Source organism: Schistocerca serialis, chromosome 8 (genome assembly GCF_023864345.2).
Source record: "Schistocerca serialis cubense isolate TAMUIC-IGC-003099 chromosome 8, iqSchSeri2.2, whole genome shotgun sequence".
NCBI classification, from domain to species: Eukaryota; Metazoa; Arthropoda; class Insecta; order Orthoptera; family Acrididae; genus Schistocerca; species Schistocerca serialis.
The window spans coordinates 149,357,910-149,371,630 of NC_064645.1; the positions used below are offsets into that span (position 1 = coordinate 149,357,910).

General features: G+C 42.0%; 1 protein-coding gene and 1 pseudogene across 1 annotated transcript in view; one reads left to right on the forward strand and one right to left on the reverse strand.

Moving 5' to 3' along the window:
- The window catches only part of LOC126416692 (uncharacterized), a 469,710-nt gene that overhangs the window by 400,295 nt on the left and 55,694 nt on the right, over positions 1–13,721 (reverse strand). Inside the window, exon 6 of the mRNA XM_050084494.1 lies at positions 11,527–11,640. Coding sequence (XP_049940451.1) covers positions 11,527–11,640 — 114 coding nt within the window. The remainder of the gene's footprint in view (positions 1–11,526; positions 11,641–13,721) is intronic.
- LOC126417210 (5S ribosomal RNA) lies at positions 9,824–9,941 on the forward strand (annotated as a pseudogene).

A 13,721-nucleotide genomic window follows, 5' to 3' on the forward strand; every position in this document is an offset into this window, starting at 1 on the left:
GCATTGGATGGTCATACATAGACTTAGTCTTTTTCCAGTGAAGTTAACTCCATTTATCGGGACGAACCTAAACTAAATTACCCACTGGGAATTTTACAGATCTAAATTCAAAGTGTTACTCATTTCACTGTATCTGTTGCACAATATAATTTTGACATTTTCAAATATTACACTACATTGTATGAAACGTAGTCACCAGTGCCATGATGATTTTAGTCAAATACTTCGTTACAACGAAAACTATACTCTGCTGAACACTGTGAAATACATGGCGAAGGATACTTCCCAAAGTACAACATATTGGGGTTTCTTCTGGAGCGCAATAATAATGATTGCGTAAGTACTGCTGTGCCATCCATAATAAATCAAACCCTGTTTCCGCTGTCCATGCTGCAGTGACACAGTAGGTGGCTGTAGCATATTGCTAGGTTCTTTATTCGATTCCTGTGTTTGGAACTTCATACGCAGGCTTTCGAGAGATAATAGTCTATCTCTTATCGTATTAATTATGGGCATATTCACGACGCCCTCTCACTTGTCAGACAACCCTAAGAGATTCGTGCAGCTCTTTTGTGTATGAGCTAAATATGCCCTGTTAGTCACATTTCGTTCGAGCCCCAGACATTTCAGAAATATTCTATAGGTCGCAGGATAAGTTTGCTAGCAATCTCCTTTGTAAACTGATTGAATTTTCCCAGTATTCCGCCAAAGAACTTAAGTCTGATGCTTTATCAACAACTGAGTTTGCATGTCCATTCCCCTTGATTCAAATTCAAAACGCTCTGAGCACTAAGCGACTTAACATCTGGGGACATCAGTCCCCTAGAACTTTTAACTACATAAACCTGACTAATCTAAGGACATCACACACATCCATGACCTAGGCAGGATTCGAACCTGCAGCCGTAGCAGCAGCGCGGTTCCGGACTGAAGCACCTAGAACCGCTCGGTCACAGCGGCCAGCTATAATCCTCTGACTGGACGTTTCTCTAGGATCAAATTCATTTGCACACGCTTTTATGATGGCGGCGCAACTGAAGACTTACTAGTACTCCGCATTGTGTGTTCTTCGAAATGAGCATTTCACTGTCACGCGGTTCCAGACTGAAGTGCCTAGAACCGCTCGGCCACACCGGCCGGCTTCCCCTTGATATCCCCTCGTTTTGTTAGGTGTAGGTAATTGTAAGAATTGACTGATTCCAATTATGTCGTACAGTCATCAGATACTACATGTGTACATTTTGTAAACTGCTGAATTTTTCTATTCTGAACACTGCACCGAGTTACTAGTTTTTGCACCACTTTTAAATCTTATCAAGATCGGACTCTGTAATCGCAGACCTTCCTCTAGTTAAAACACCGTTATAAGTAATTGCGATGACGTCAAAAAGGTTGAGTTTACTATTAATATTGTTTCTAAGGTCTTTACACTGTAGGAATAATACAACTGTAAAAGTATTGTGTCTGTCTGTTTAACACGCTAATATCCAAAAATACTAGATGAGTTTCATTGCATTTTCATAGATAAACTGAGCGCAGCTTGGCGAAACATACAGGCTTTATTTTTATCAAAATCGAAACATGGAAATATAGATATTGCAATGTAAAATTTTGCCTAATATCTCCTGCATAGCTTAGTACTTCAGATGTTTAATCATCACAGCATAGTACACTAAAGAACTAATAGATGGTACTGTTAGTATTTTAGGATGACAAACAATGAATAGATAGTGCTGTAAGTTTTTTTTAACTCAGTGACATGTGTATTTTCGGAATCTTACATCGGTGACAGATTAAACATTGTAATCTTATCTTTACCATTAGAAACTAACACTGAATTTCTTTGGCTAGGATGTATGGATTTAATGATTTCATTTTGTGTATTAAAAGCTTAACGACACTGCGTTGTTTCTTTCGACAGGTTTTATTTATATTCTCCGTCATGAAAAACGAATTTATTAAATTTGCATTGTGTTTGTGTGCCTACTCATTTCATTCTGATTTCGTTTTGTTCATGAATAAAAATGTCCGGAGAAGGGTCGAGCCTTTCTGGATACACCGGAATGGCTAAAAGCCTTATGGGGACTACGTGGTCTGACGAATCCAATGAAGATCACGAAGCGAGACCAACTGCAGTTCCAGAACGTCAGACTTTAACGCGCTCTCTAGAAACTCCTTGTGGTGTGACGTAACTCCGAAAGAGAGCTTCGTGCATTATCTCGCTCCTCAGAACCCTTCACTCACAAAGGCGTTAAGTTACTCCTCTCAAACATAACACCATAGAAGCGGTAGTTTTGATAGAAAGTGGCAAAAGCAAGTGAGCTTTCGTACACCAAATGCCGTGAATTCATAATAATATATCATTTCACTTTGAACGTATACAGTTCCCGGTGAACTCATGTTATGTCATGATCATAAACAAAGCACAAAGCCAAATGCTGTGTGTTACGCCCATGGATCTTAGTGTCAGTTGGTTTTCACAGAGTCAGCTGTACTTCGATATCACCCATGTTAATGAAGCAAACAAGCTCTTCGTACATGACCCTAATCACACTATTTCAAAAGTTGTATTCAAAGAAACTTTATAAGCCAAATGTAAATTCCACATGTATGAAGCCGCAGGCACAGCTATAAATAAATACTGGAGCAATGCCTTGTTTCTCAGCTAGTACACAATACGATCGGCTACATTCATTCACAGAAATAATTTTTAATCGTGGTTTCGAAGATATACTGACCTCCTCAAAAATCTATAAATCAAAGCTGAGAGTTATTTCATGAGTAGTATATAAACCTTTCCTAAAGCTACACTAAACATAGTATGAAGGCTTTCACGACCGGATGACATATCTTCTGCTAAACCTTCCGGGATGTAAGGTCGTGGTCCCGGAAGGTTTACCAGAAGCTACACTAAACAGTTGAAAACACGAGCCGGAGGAGCTCCACAAGAATCGAGCCTGACTATGGGTTCATTTGGGTAAACACTGTGCAGCTTTCTCGTAGCCTTTCAGTATCTTACTTATAAATGTTGTTTTGCTTGCAGGTACGTTGCATCTACCGTTTAGAGCGTGCCGCACAGAAAAAGGCAGTTGCTGCACGTTTCAACCTCGACTGGAGTTATCGAAGTACGTATTTATATTTAACTGTTATTTTGTTTAAAGTTTCGGCATTAACTCACGAGTTAAGATGGAAGTGACACACGGAGCACTCTAATATGTTTATCGTGGTCATTTTCTATGCAAGGTACAGACAATAGAACTAATACAGATGAAATATGTTTGTAATCTACAAGAGCCTTAGCCACTTAAAATTGGAGAGGATTCTGAAGATATATTTGCCTCGGCTGCGATGGAAAAGGGGGGGGGGGGGGTGAGGGAGGACAATATAACACGTTTACCTTATACGACCACGTAATTTCATGACAGTAAATTTAATCACTACAGATTTAATATGTCGTTACTTTCAAGGAAATCTCACTTTATTTTTTAAATGTAAAAATTATTATGAAAAAATTCAGACTATACAGGCGTCGCTGTCTATTTTGGCTTCTGGACGTTAATTATCGGCAAATTTACTCAGAAAACAGAGCAATAGACTGGAACATCTCCCATTATTTAGATACGCTCCAGAATCTTAAGACCATGTACTAATTTTGTTTGTTGTGATCGTGTCTCATAACTAATGTCAGATGGGTGTAATATAAGGGGTGATAAAAAAGTTCGAAGGCCCTAAGGTCGAGAATCGGTAAGCCAGTCGGAAGAAATTGTCAGGAACACTGTGGCACTCTTACCACCGACGCACCACGTTGCAGATATCGGATTGGTAAAGTAACGTGTCCTGCTGCTTGAAGAAGTCCGTAACTGCGTGCTGCACATCCTCGTCCTATAGGAATCGTAGACTCTGCAAGGCGTTTTCTAGGCGACCAAAGGCGTGATAATTACTTGGGGAGAGATCGGCATTATAGCGAGTGGCTGAGTGTTACCCACTTGAGGTGACGTAACTTCTGTTCAAAAATGGCAGGCGGTAGTGTTATAAGCTATGAAGTGCAGAGTTGCAAATTTCTTCACCTCTAGAAGTCCCATGTCTTAGTGAACTGTTCATCTTCTGTCGCAGTATTAGTGTATTATTGTGTGCGCTTTCGTGCAGGAATATAAAGTGTGTAAAAGGTATACCTTCAGATATTTTTGTATATGATACCTTGATATGCACACGCATCAGTTTGTTGGCCATTTTACCTTTGCATCGAGCAGTCTTCCCACAGTCATGTGACAAACTTTAAGATCAGATGTTTTCTGCGTGGTCATATTACCTGTCAGTGTAGACTAATAGGTCCGCGTCAACACCTCCACACTTAAACATTTACCCTGCTCTCCAGGGGAAAATAAACATCAATGGCCTGCTCTTTCCACATGTGGCTGGAGGTACTCACCAGCCCAAAAACATGTGAGTTGAAATGGCCACAATGATTAGTATGAAAATTACATAAATACTGATGTAATATTGTTCAGTACACCATTCGCAACCACGAATAAAAATATCTACAATCTTACCCATTACATCCTGTATACCTTCCTTCGGGTCCAAGCAACATGCAGCTGCAATCTGGGGGGGGGGGGGGAGGGGGGTAGTTTAGGGGGGGAGGGGGTTGTTTAGTCACTACCGTGGAACGCCTCGGACCTCCTCCGACTCTTGCCACGGGCTGAAAAGAACGTGGAAATGAGCACTTAAGACTACATGTGTTGGAAGCAGGTACCTGCAGGAATGAGTTCCTGGACAGCTCGACGAGTTTTCCGACCCTCACGCTAAGCGGGCGCGCCGCCTGCAGCATGAAGATGCGTAGCGATCTGCAGAACGACTCGTCTGCCTGTGGCCAGTCACAGCTGAACGCAGAAAACTGCAGCCGGTCCGCCTGCAACAGCAAGCCCATACAGTACGGCGTGATAAGTGGAAGCAGAAGGCTTCCCCTTCACTTTATGGCATCTGAATGTTCATAATAATGCGAAGACAAAAAAAAAGAAAACCGGATGTACGATCAAGGATTTATAGAAACAGGACCGAAATTAGTAGATGTTACGTGCATGTAGAGACAAACAAATGATTACAATTTCAGGAAAACTGATTGAGATGTTCAAGAGAAAAAGCTTCACAAATTGAGCAAGTAAGTAAAGTGTAGGTTCCACCTTTGCCCTCGTGCGAGCATTTGTTCGTGTTGGTATTGACTGATAACAGTTGTTGCATGTCCTCCTCAGGGGTACAGTGCCAAATTCTGCCCAATTGACGCGTTTGGTAGTCATAATCCCAAGTCGATTAGAGGGCCCTGTCCATAATGCTCCAACCGTTCTCAAATGGGGAGAGATCTGGCGACCTTGCTGGTCAAGGTACAGTTTGGCAAACACGAAGACAAGCAGTAGAAACTCTCGCAGTGTTTACATGTGCACTATCTTGCTGAAATGTAAGCCAGACATGGCTTGCCATGTAGGGCAACGAAACGGAGCATAGAATATAGTCGGAGTACTGCTGTGCTGTAAGGATGCCGTGGTTGACAGCCGAAGGGGTCCAACTGTGAAAAGAAATGGCATACCAGACAAACAGCCCTGGTTGTCGGTGCGTATAGTGGGCGACTGTCAGCCTGGTATCCCACTGCTGTCCAGGGCGTCTCCAGACCATTCCTCGGCCTGCAACTGCTTTGACTGAGGTAGAATTGTCTTCAGTGACGAGTCCCGCTCCTAAATGAGTCCCTCTTCGAATATAGACCAGACGATCAGCGAAGACTTGCTGGAGCACGCCCCTGACAATGGTTGGATACCAACATGACTATCGCCCAACAGTGGTGGCCTCGGATGCCACTTCTCTTCATAGTATGACCCTTTTGGTTGTTATCCTCGTTAACCTTGCAGCACAGCAGTATGTCGAGGATATTCTACGCTCCATTTTGATGCCCTTCATGGAAATCCATCCTGGGCTTACAATTCCGCAACGTAATGCCCGCCTGCACACGCTACGAATTTCTGCTGCTTGGCTCTATGCTTATCAAACACTACCACGACCAGAAAGATCACCGGATCTATCCCTTATTGAGGATTTTGACGATATAACGTGCCAATTGCCTAGAACTTGGCACGATATCTCTCAGGAGAACATCCAACAACTGTACCAATCAATGCCAAGGGCCAGAGTTGTTCAACTTTCTCTACTTGTGAAGCTGTTACTCAGATTGTGAAACTGTTTCTCTTGCATAAATCAACCAATTATTCTGGAATTGTCATCATTTATATGTCTGTACATGTTCATCACATCTACCGCTTTCCGTCTCACTCGGCTCAATCTTTCGTGAGGCGTCCTTTTTATTTGTTTATTTATTTATTAAGAGCGTTTTGTAACATTTCTGCTTCTCTGACCAATTGCATTATTGCTATAGATTGTACCTGAATAGAGTAAGGCTACACAAATAGACTACGACGTCACAATGTGGGATGAGGCCTGATCGTCGTACTTCTAGTAAATGGTTCTCTATTACAATGGCGAAACCTTGTGTAGTGTTTGGTTTCACCTAAAGTTGCTTGAAATGGAGCGTCATTTCGTTCCCACAGGCAACGTTTTTATAAAATACCACCAAATTTGGGAACACAGTTATTGAGAATAAGTCAGTGAATTCATAGCCTGAAACTATGGAATTATTTCGTTGCCAAGCCGTTACCGTGGGCTTCAGAGTTTTTATTTGTGTATCAATATTTGAATTGAATGATAAAGGTATTTAATACCATTTTCTTAAAAATATGTTGTGAGTTTTTTTGAGGTATTAAGTGCAAAGTATTTGCTGAAGTAACAGATAAATGATGATGGAAATAAATCCGAAACGCATCAAGTGAGGAATCTACTAATGAAGTAGGGAGACTAGTTTCAAATTTTGCTTTGAAAAATGAAAATTGTAAGCCTAAGCTATACCCAATTTTCTCCCAAAACTGTTTCACCCTCGGGTCATTAGTATCAGGAATATACTGAAGGCTTATGCTGTGCCATCAATTTTTTAATCTCCAGCGTGCTAAGAACCGAACGAAAAAAAGAGGAAGGCAGAAATCGAAATGCTCCATACCACACTGATATTTTGTCTTCTACCCCTATGAATGCGGTTTGCTGAGTGACTCATAATGGGTCAAAAACAGGAGTTTACTGAAGAACTGTAATTCTGTCGCTTGTAGAAGGAAATAACTGTCAATACAATGTTTCAAATTGTAGCCATTTCACATGGCCAAATGTTGAAAGCGGTAACCAATGCATTAGTATTGGGAATTTCGTAGAAATTAGGTTAGATGTACTACTACATGCGTAGTAGTAAAGAAACAGGCGGTCCAATTGTCATAATCAATGCTTGATTTCCGTTATAAAACAGAAAGAATGTAACTCTCTGCTCCACTTCACGCAATGAGAGAAACTCTGGTTTCTGCCCTCCATCACATATTGGTATTTAGGTGTTTGTTTCTGCCTTAAGCACTGCAGAGATAGGGGTATGTGCGGTCTGCAGCTCGATTCAGCTGACTGTCAAAATATTGGTATTCAAATAAGAAGTATGTTGAAGTAAGCACGTGTTTGAATAATGCTACTATGTCCTCCTCAAACCTGTTGCTAATGAGCTCCTAAGAGTCCTACAAAGGCACCTTTGTAAATAAAGACACAACATCGAAACTTACTAACAGATCAGGTGATTGCAATCTAAGGGTTTTCAGGAGACCTATGAAATCTTCGGAGTTTCGAATGTGATGGTCATACTTGCTTACGAGAGGTCCCAATAGTGATGTCAGGTATTTGGCAAAAAAATAAGTAGGTGCTCCTATGTTACTTACAATGGGACGGATAGGCACCACATTCTTATGAATCTTGGGTAGGCCGTAGAGTCTAGCAGCCTGCTGACGCAAACCCTTAGCGACTTTCGCTGGAAACGAGCTCTCCCTGATGGGTTCCACAGTTTTCCTCTGGATCCTACCCGTCGGATCACTTTTTAATTTACTATATGCAGGATCGTCGAGCAGTTTGTATACCTTATGTTATATTGTGTGCGTGAAGAAGCACAGTAGCATTTCCTTTGTCAGCAGGTAAGATGACGATGTCTTGGTCTCCTCTCAGTTCTTATAGAGCATTTCTTTCAGCTAAGGTGATGTTAAAGTTGGTCCTCTTAGATGAAGCTTGAGTCAAGATGCGGCATGTGTCACGCATGTGGACTCGTCAGACCATATGACGTGTTTTCACTGATCAGCAGTCGAGGATCTATGCTCCTGACACCATGTTGTAAGCCTCTGTGCGTAGGTTGTCCACACTAATGGTTTTTGTATAGCAGCTCATTAATCTTCGCTTTATGGAGTTCTCGGCGAACAATGTCGATAGATGTGGGGTCTCTAAGATGGCTATTGAACTCTGTAGTCACTATAGCAACCGTAGTTTTGTGTTACTTTGACAAAATTCGTGTTAGTGTATGACGATCTCTGTCATTTTTTGCGCCCGCTATTACGTTTACACGATAATGTCTTTCCACATTTCGTGTAGGCTGTCGTGACCATTGTTGCTCTTGAAACATTCAATAAGTTGCCTGGCTGGGTTAATGATGCTCCAGCTAACCAGGCCACCAAAATCTGCCCTCTTTGAAACTCTGTTAGGTCTTTCATTTCACGTCGACCTCGTCCTCTGAATGCAAATGGGAAGTGTGCACTACTCGTAAACAACCTGCACTGAGGCGTAGTTCGTACTGGACATGCACAGCCGAGCGGGACACGCGCCGCAACTGCGTTGATGACCGTCACACACAACCATCCTATTACTACCACTGTTCACATTATTTTGCCTATCCCTGGTACGTGCCACTGTAGAACAGCGTGTACCATTTGAAGGGGATCCCAATGGGTTTTTGAGAAGCCGGATAGACGCATCGACGGGTTGCTGCACGTGTTGGCCACAATGCACCAGTGCTTTGTCGCTGATTTCAGCCTGTGGAAACGCACAGACCAATTTCTTCGGCCAGGATACCAACGATTACCCCAATAACGTCAAGTATGGTTATCTGATGCCGTGAAAGAGTCAAATGGACAGTGGAATAACACTATGTTTCCTTCAGTGGTGAGAGTAGGTTTTCACAGTATGCAGGTGATGCAATGTACAGTCGTACTGCGTAAACCCGGTGAGCGGCCTGTTATTGAGTACTCCCCCACGACACATTAAGTCCAACCACCGCAGGCTTTATTGGTGGAGGGGGGGGGAGGGGGAGGGGCGGGTATCAATTACAAGTCGCAGTCGCATCTGGTGTATCCGTAACATAAAGTGAACAGTGGCCCTTACCTTGGATAGGTTTTTATCACTGTGGTACTGCCATTTATTTGACAGGAAGGTGATGCACTTTTTCATTAACACAGCGCACATTCATATGCGGCCGCTGTGACAACGTTCTCTTTGGGGTGTACAACTGCCACGGGCAACAAGATCACCAGATCTCTCGCCTATGGAACGCGTATGAGACATGGTTGAAACTTACTGGTATTCAGGGTCTGCAAGAATCATTGCTGAGTTCCAGCGAGGTACTTGGGACAATCTGTAGCAGGATGCTGCTCGGCACCCGTATGATCTTGTATACGCGACAATACACGCCTACGTTGCCACCAGAGGGGGCGATTATTTCAATGCGATGCGATTATTTCGGTGTCCTTTACTGCGACAGGTGTGTCTCATTTGGTCTGAAATTGTTTTCATACACTCCTACAAGGATGAACTACCTGTCAATCAAGTTTCTTATCAATAAAAAGGTTTGAGCACTTTTTGTTCGTCCTTATATCATTGGGGGGGCAACGGCCTTGCCGCAGTGGATACAACGGTTCCCGTCAGATCACCGAAGTTAAGCACTGTTGGGCGTGGCCGGCACTGGGATGGGTGACCATCTGGGCCGCTATGCGCTGTTGCCATTTTTCGGGGTGCACTCAGCCTCTTCATGACAATTGAGGATCTACTTGACAGAATAGTAGCGACTCCGGTCACAGACAACCATCATAATGACCGGGAGAGCGGTGTGCGGACCACACGCCCCTCCTATCCGCTTCCTCAGCTGATGATACGGCGGTCGGATGGCCTGAAGACGGAGTGCTATATCCTTGGTCTAAGGAGGGTACAATAGCAGGCGTCACTGGGTGGAATGAGGCAACCACGGCATGTTCTGATACCTTGATGCAGCCGCTGTGGAAAACTGCGCCAGCAGTAATTACTTGCCTTGTGACTGGCTGCTGTATTGAAAGCTAGAGGGGACTATCCTCTTGCCTGTGCGTAATTGATGGCAGCTAAATTAATTAACTCCTTTTCCAGCTTGTGAGGCATGGTGATGCGGTCTCCACCACGACCGGTTTCGGAACTCACTACCATTATCTACAAGTTATATGTCAGGCGTCCTGAGAGAACACAGATCTACTGAGCTACGAAAAATGAAGTTATTTTCTGCAGCCAACGAAATAATCATAACAAAATTCAAATATGGTTATTTACATTGTTACTCCTTAAATCTGTAGTTATTATGAAGCACATAATTTTCAAATATATGTATATAAATCTAAGAGACATGCATTCTTCTTTTGCTGCCTCTGGATCACAGGATCCCGGGTTCGATTCCGGTCGGGAGACTGGGTATTTGTGTTGTCCTCATCATATCATCATCATCATTCGTGACAGTGGCTAGAATGGACTGTGTAAAAACTGGACTGTGTAAAAATTGGGACTTTGTACGGGCGCTGATGGCCGCGCAGTTGAGAGCCTCGCAAACCAAACCAAACATCTTTTCTTCTTTGGCCGACGCGCATTACCTATGTGGGGTCGACGTGGTTATTTACCGTACTTCACATTGTCTTGGTTATGACTTCAGTCAGCTAGACGGAATCTGAGTCCGAGAGAGCACCGAAAATTTGCGCAGATCAATTTCGAAATCATGGAGATGGCACAGTCTTAACGTGCCTAATCCTTTTGATTATGCTGACGATGTTCATGATAGTAGCCATGCTGGCGATGAAGATGGTAATGACGACGGTGAAGATGAGGTGTTGAGGCTCGGTACGTGTTAGTATGAGCATGTTCTTCGATTGCTGGTTTTAAATTACGAATTGTGACTGTGATATCAAAGAAGAGTACTCTTCTGGAAAAAATCCTATTTTTCGGAAATGCTTTTCGTGATATGGCCTGTCAGCATTTAAATATCATCTCAGTTTCGGGCCTTATCAGTTAGTTTGCTATGCCACTGGCAAAACACAACTACTATGTCTAGTGCCTCATTTCCTGATGTAATTCACTCAGCAGGACATCATCTATTTCGACTAAATTCCGTTACCTCACACTTTTTCCTTGATGTTCATCTAATTACCTCTTTTTCAATACACTATTCATTCCATTCAATTTCTCTTCTAAGTACTTTGATGACTCTTACAGAAATATAACGACACTGAAAAACATAAAAGTTCTTATTCTAGGCAGTACAAATAGTCGAAAGTTATAATAGCAAATGTTAAATACCTGATCGATTATTAGCTGTCCGATGAAGCAGAATAAGCCTGTCTGAGCCAGGAAAGATGCAAACGAGATCACTTCCTTAAATACGGTCGAGCTTGTTGCTCCCTCCTGGAACAGCTATAAGGGCGGAATTTTAAAATAAGAACAGTATGCAAAATCAATGAACATAGCCACCAGTAACACAAAATTTTATTTGAATGCCGTTATGTAACACATGTGATAAAGTAAGGTAAAAAGTCCAAAAACGTGAGAATATTTCATTCAACGGAAATGGTAGTTAATTTTAATCACTACAGAAAGTTCAAGGAGATTCGTACCATAAACATGATTCAGGCAGTTACACCTAACACTCTACATGAAGGATTCTGTTGGTGCGTCACTTCATCTCTTACGAATCAAATAGAAATACGTGAAAATATATTTCGAAGTGTATGTTATGCTTCGGTTTCATTCAGATGTACTGATCAGAAATAAACAGTTTCGTATTTGGTTTATTTTCTGTTTTAGGCTGCATTAGCTTCTTAGATGTGTTTCCGGGAGCTGTTTCCAACTTTGTTCGTTTCATTTGTCGCGTTTAGTATTCTTTAGAGACGAACTTACTTCGATCTGGAAGTGGTATAGCAAAGTATTATCTGGCAAAACGTTCGAGCTTTTGCCACTAGTCAGCGGTGTAGATGCCGAAAAATCCAGGAGGGCACAAATGAGAAATTTGAAAATACAAGATGGCGCTGGAGGGTAATTAGGAAATGCGAATTACACTGGTGGGAAATTTAGATATGGGGTATGGTGGTGATGGGAAATTAGGAAAGATGGCGCTGGTGGGAGATTTTAAAAATAATCCAAGACGGCGCAGGTAGCCAAGTTATATTTAACAGACCGATTGATATTACAGTCCAAGAAGTGTCATGTTCAAAATTATCCGAGCGACCTGTGTAACTTATCAAATGTTTATGTAAAATACTGTACCTGTCATCTCACATGTGCACACACAGCTTAAAAAACATACATAAACTTGTCCTGAATTGCATAAATCAGTACCCTCTTCAGAAAATGTTGGCAGTACTGTAGTATATCCATGTAGAAAAATTACGTAAACTTCAAGTGAATTGCAAAAATGGTGCCATATTTGAACATATTTGACAAAACTATACTGTTTCCAAAAATTGCTTAAGTAGTACCTGATTGTGTAAAATGGCATTATGTTCCAAAGCAGTATCGGCAATATTATATTATTTCCATGCCAAACAGCATGTAATTTTAACTTGAATTGCTGCTATGATAAAGATAATTACTTCAGCATCTTCACCTGAATTTGGAACACTATTGTCATTTAGCACACGTGCGCGAGCGCCTCCGCCCCCCCCCCCCTCCCACACATACACACACGCACGCACGCACCTCTGTGTTTCGTGCTCATTTATAAAAATGTTCACGTCACATACCGTCTCCTTACACCTTACATCTTTCTCTTGCTATGTAATCCAAGAATTGAGTTTCTGTTTTTATGAAAATCCAACCATTTTACAAAAGTTTTATTAGCTTTTCTTCGTTACACACATGCGCTCACAAACACACACACACACACACTAACATTTGAGAGACATATTATGGATATCAGTGCAGCCTCTAGCTGGATCACCGAGAGAGAGAGAGAGAGAGAGAGAGAGAGAGAAACAGAGGCGTCCAGTACAACAGGTAACTAACATCTCTGTAAAGACACCTCCTCACGTCAGTGTGTGGTTTGGTGGCCCAGATGCAGAGGTGATGTATGTTAAATCCACCAACGGAATGCCAAATAAGATCTCTTATTTCTGTGCAATGTTTACTTGCTTGAAGCACAAATGTAGGTATTACAAAGGGGGCAGGAAGGAGAAAATCTCAAACAAAATAATTCTAGAAAAAAAATTTGTTATTATAAAATAACATTCCGAGGAGGATGTGACTCACACTTGGGGTGTGCCCTTCCAACATTATTGTAATTATTCATGTAATTTTTCATTCTGTTTGTTAACCCGTCAGTAGATGCAGGTGGTTTGTAAGCCAGAGAATATTTTCATATTGATACAACGTTTGACAATTGCTTCCTAACGCAAACTTGTCAGTGTCTATTATTTTTCAACAGGAATACGAAAGAGCAAGTGAGAAGAAGAGAATTTTTAGGCATCTTTCTTTTGCTCTTCTCCCAGACCATTTTCAGC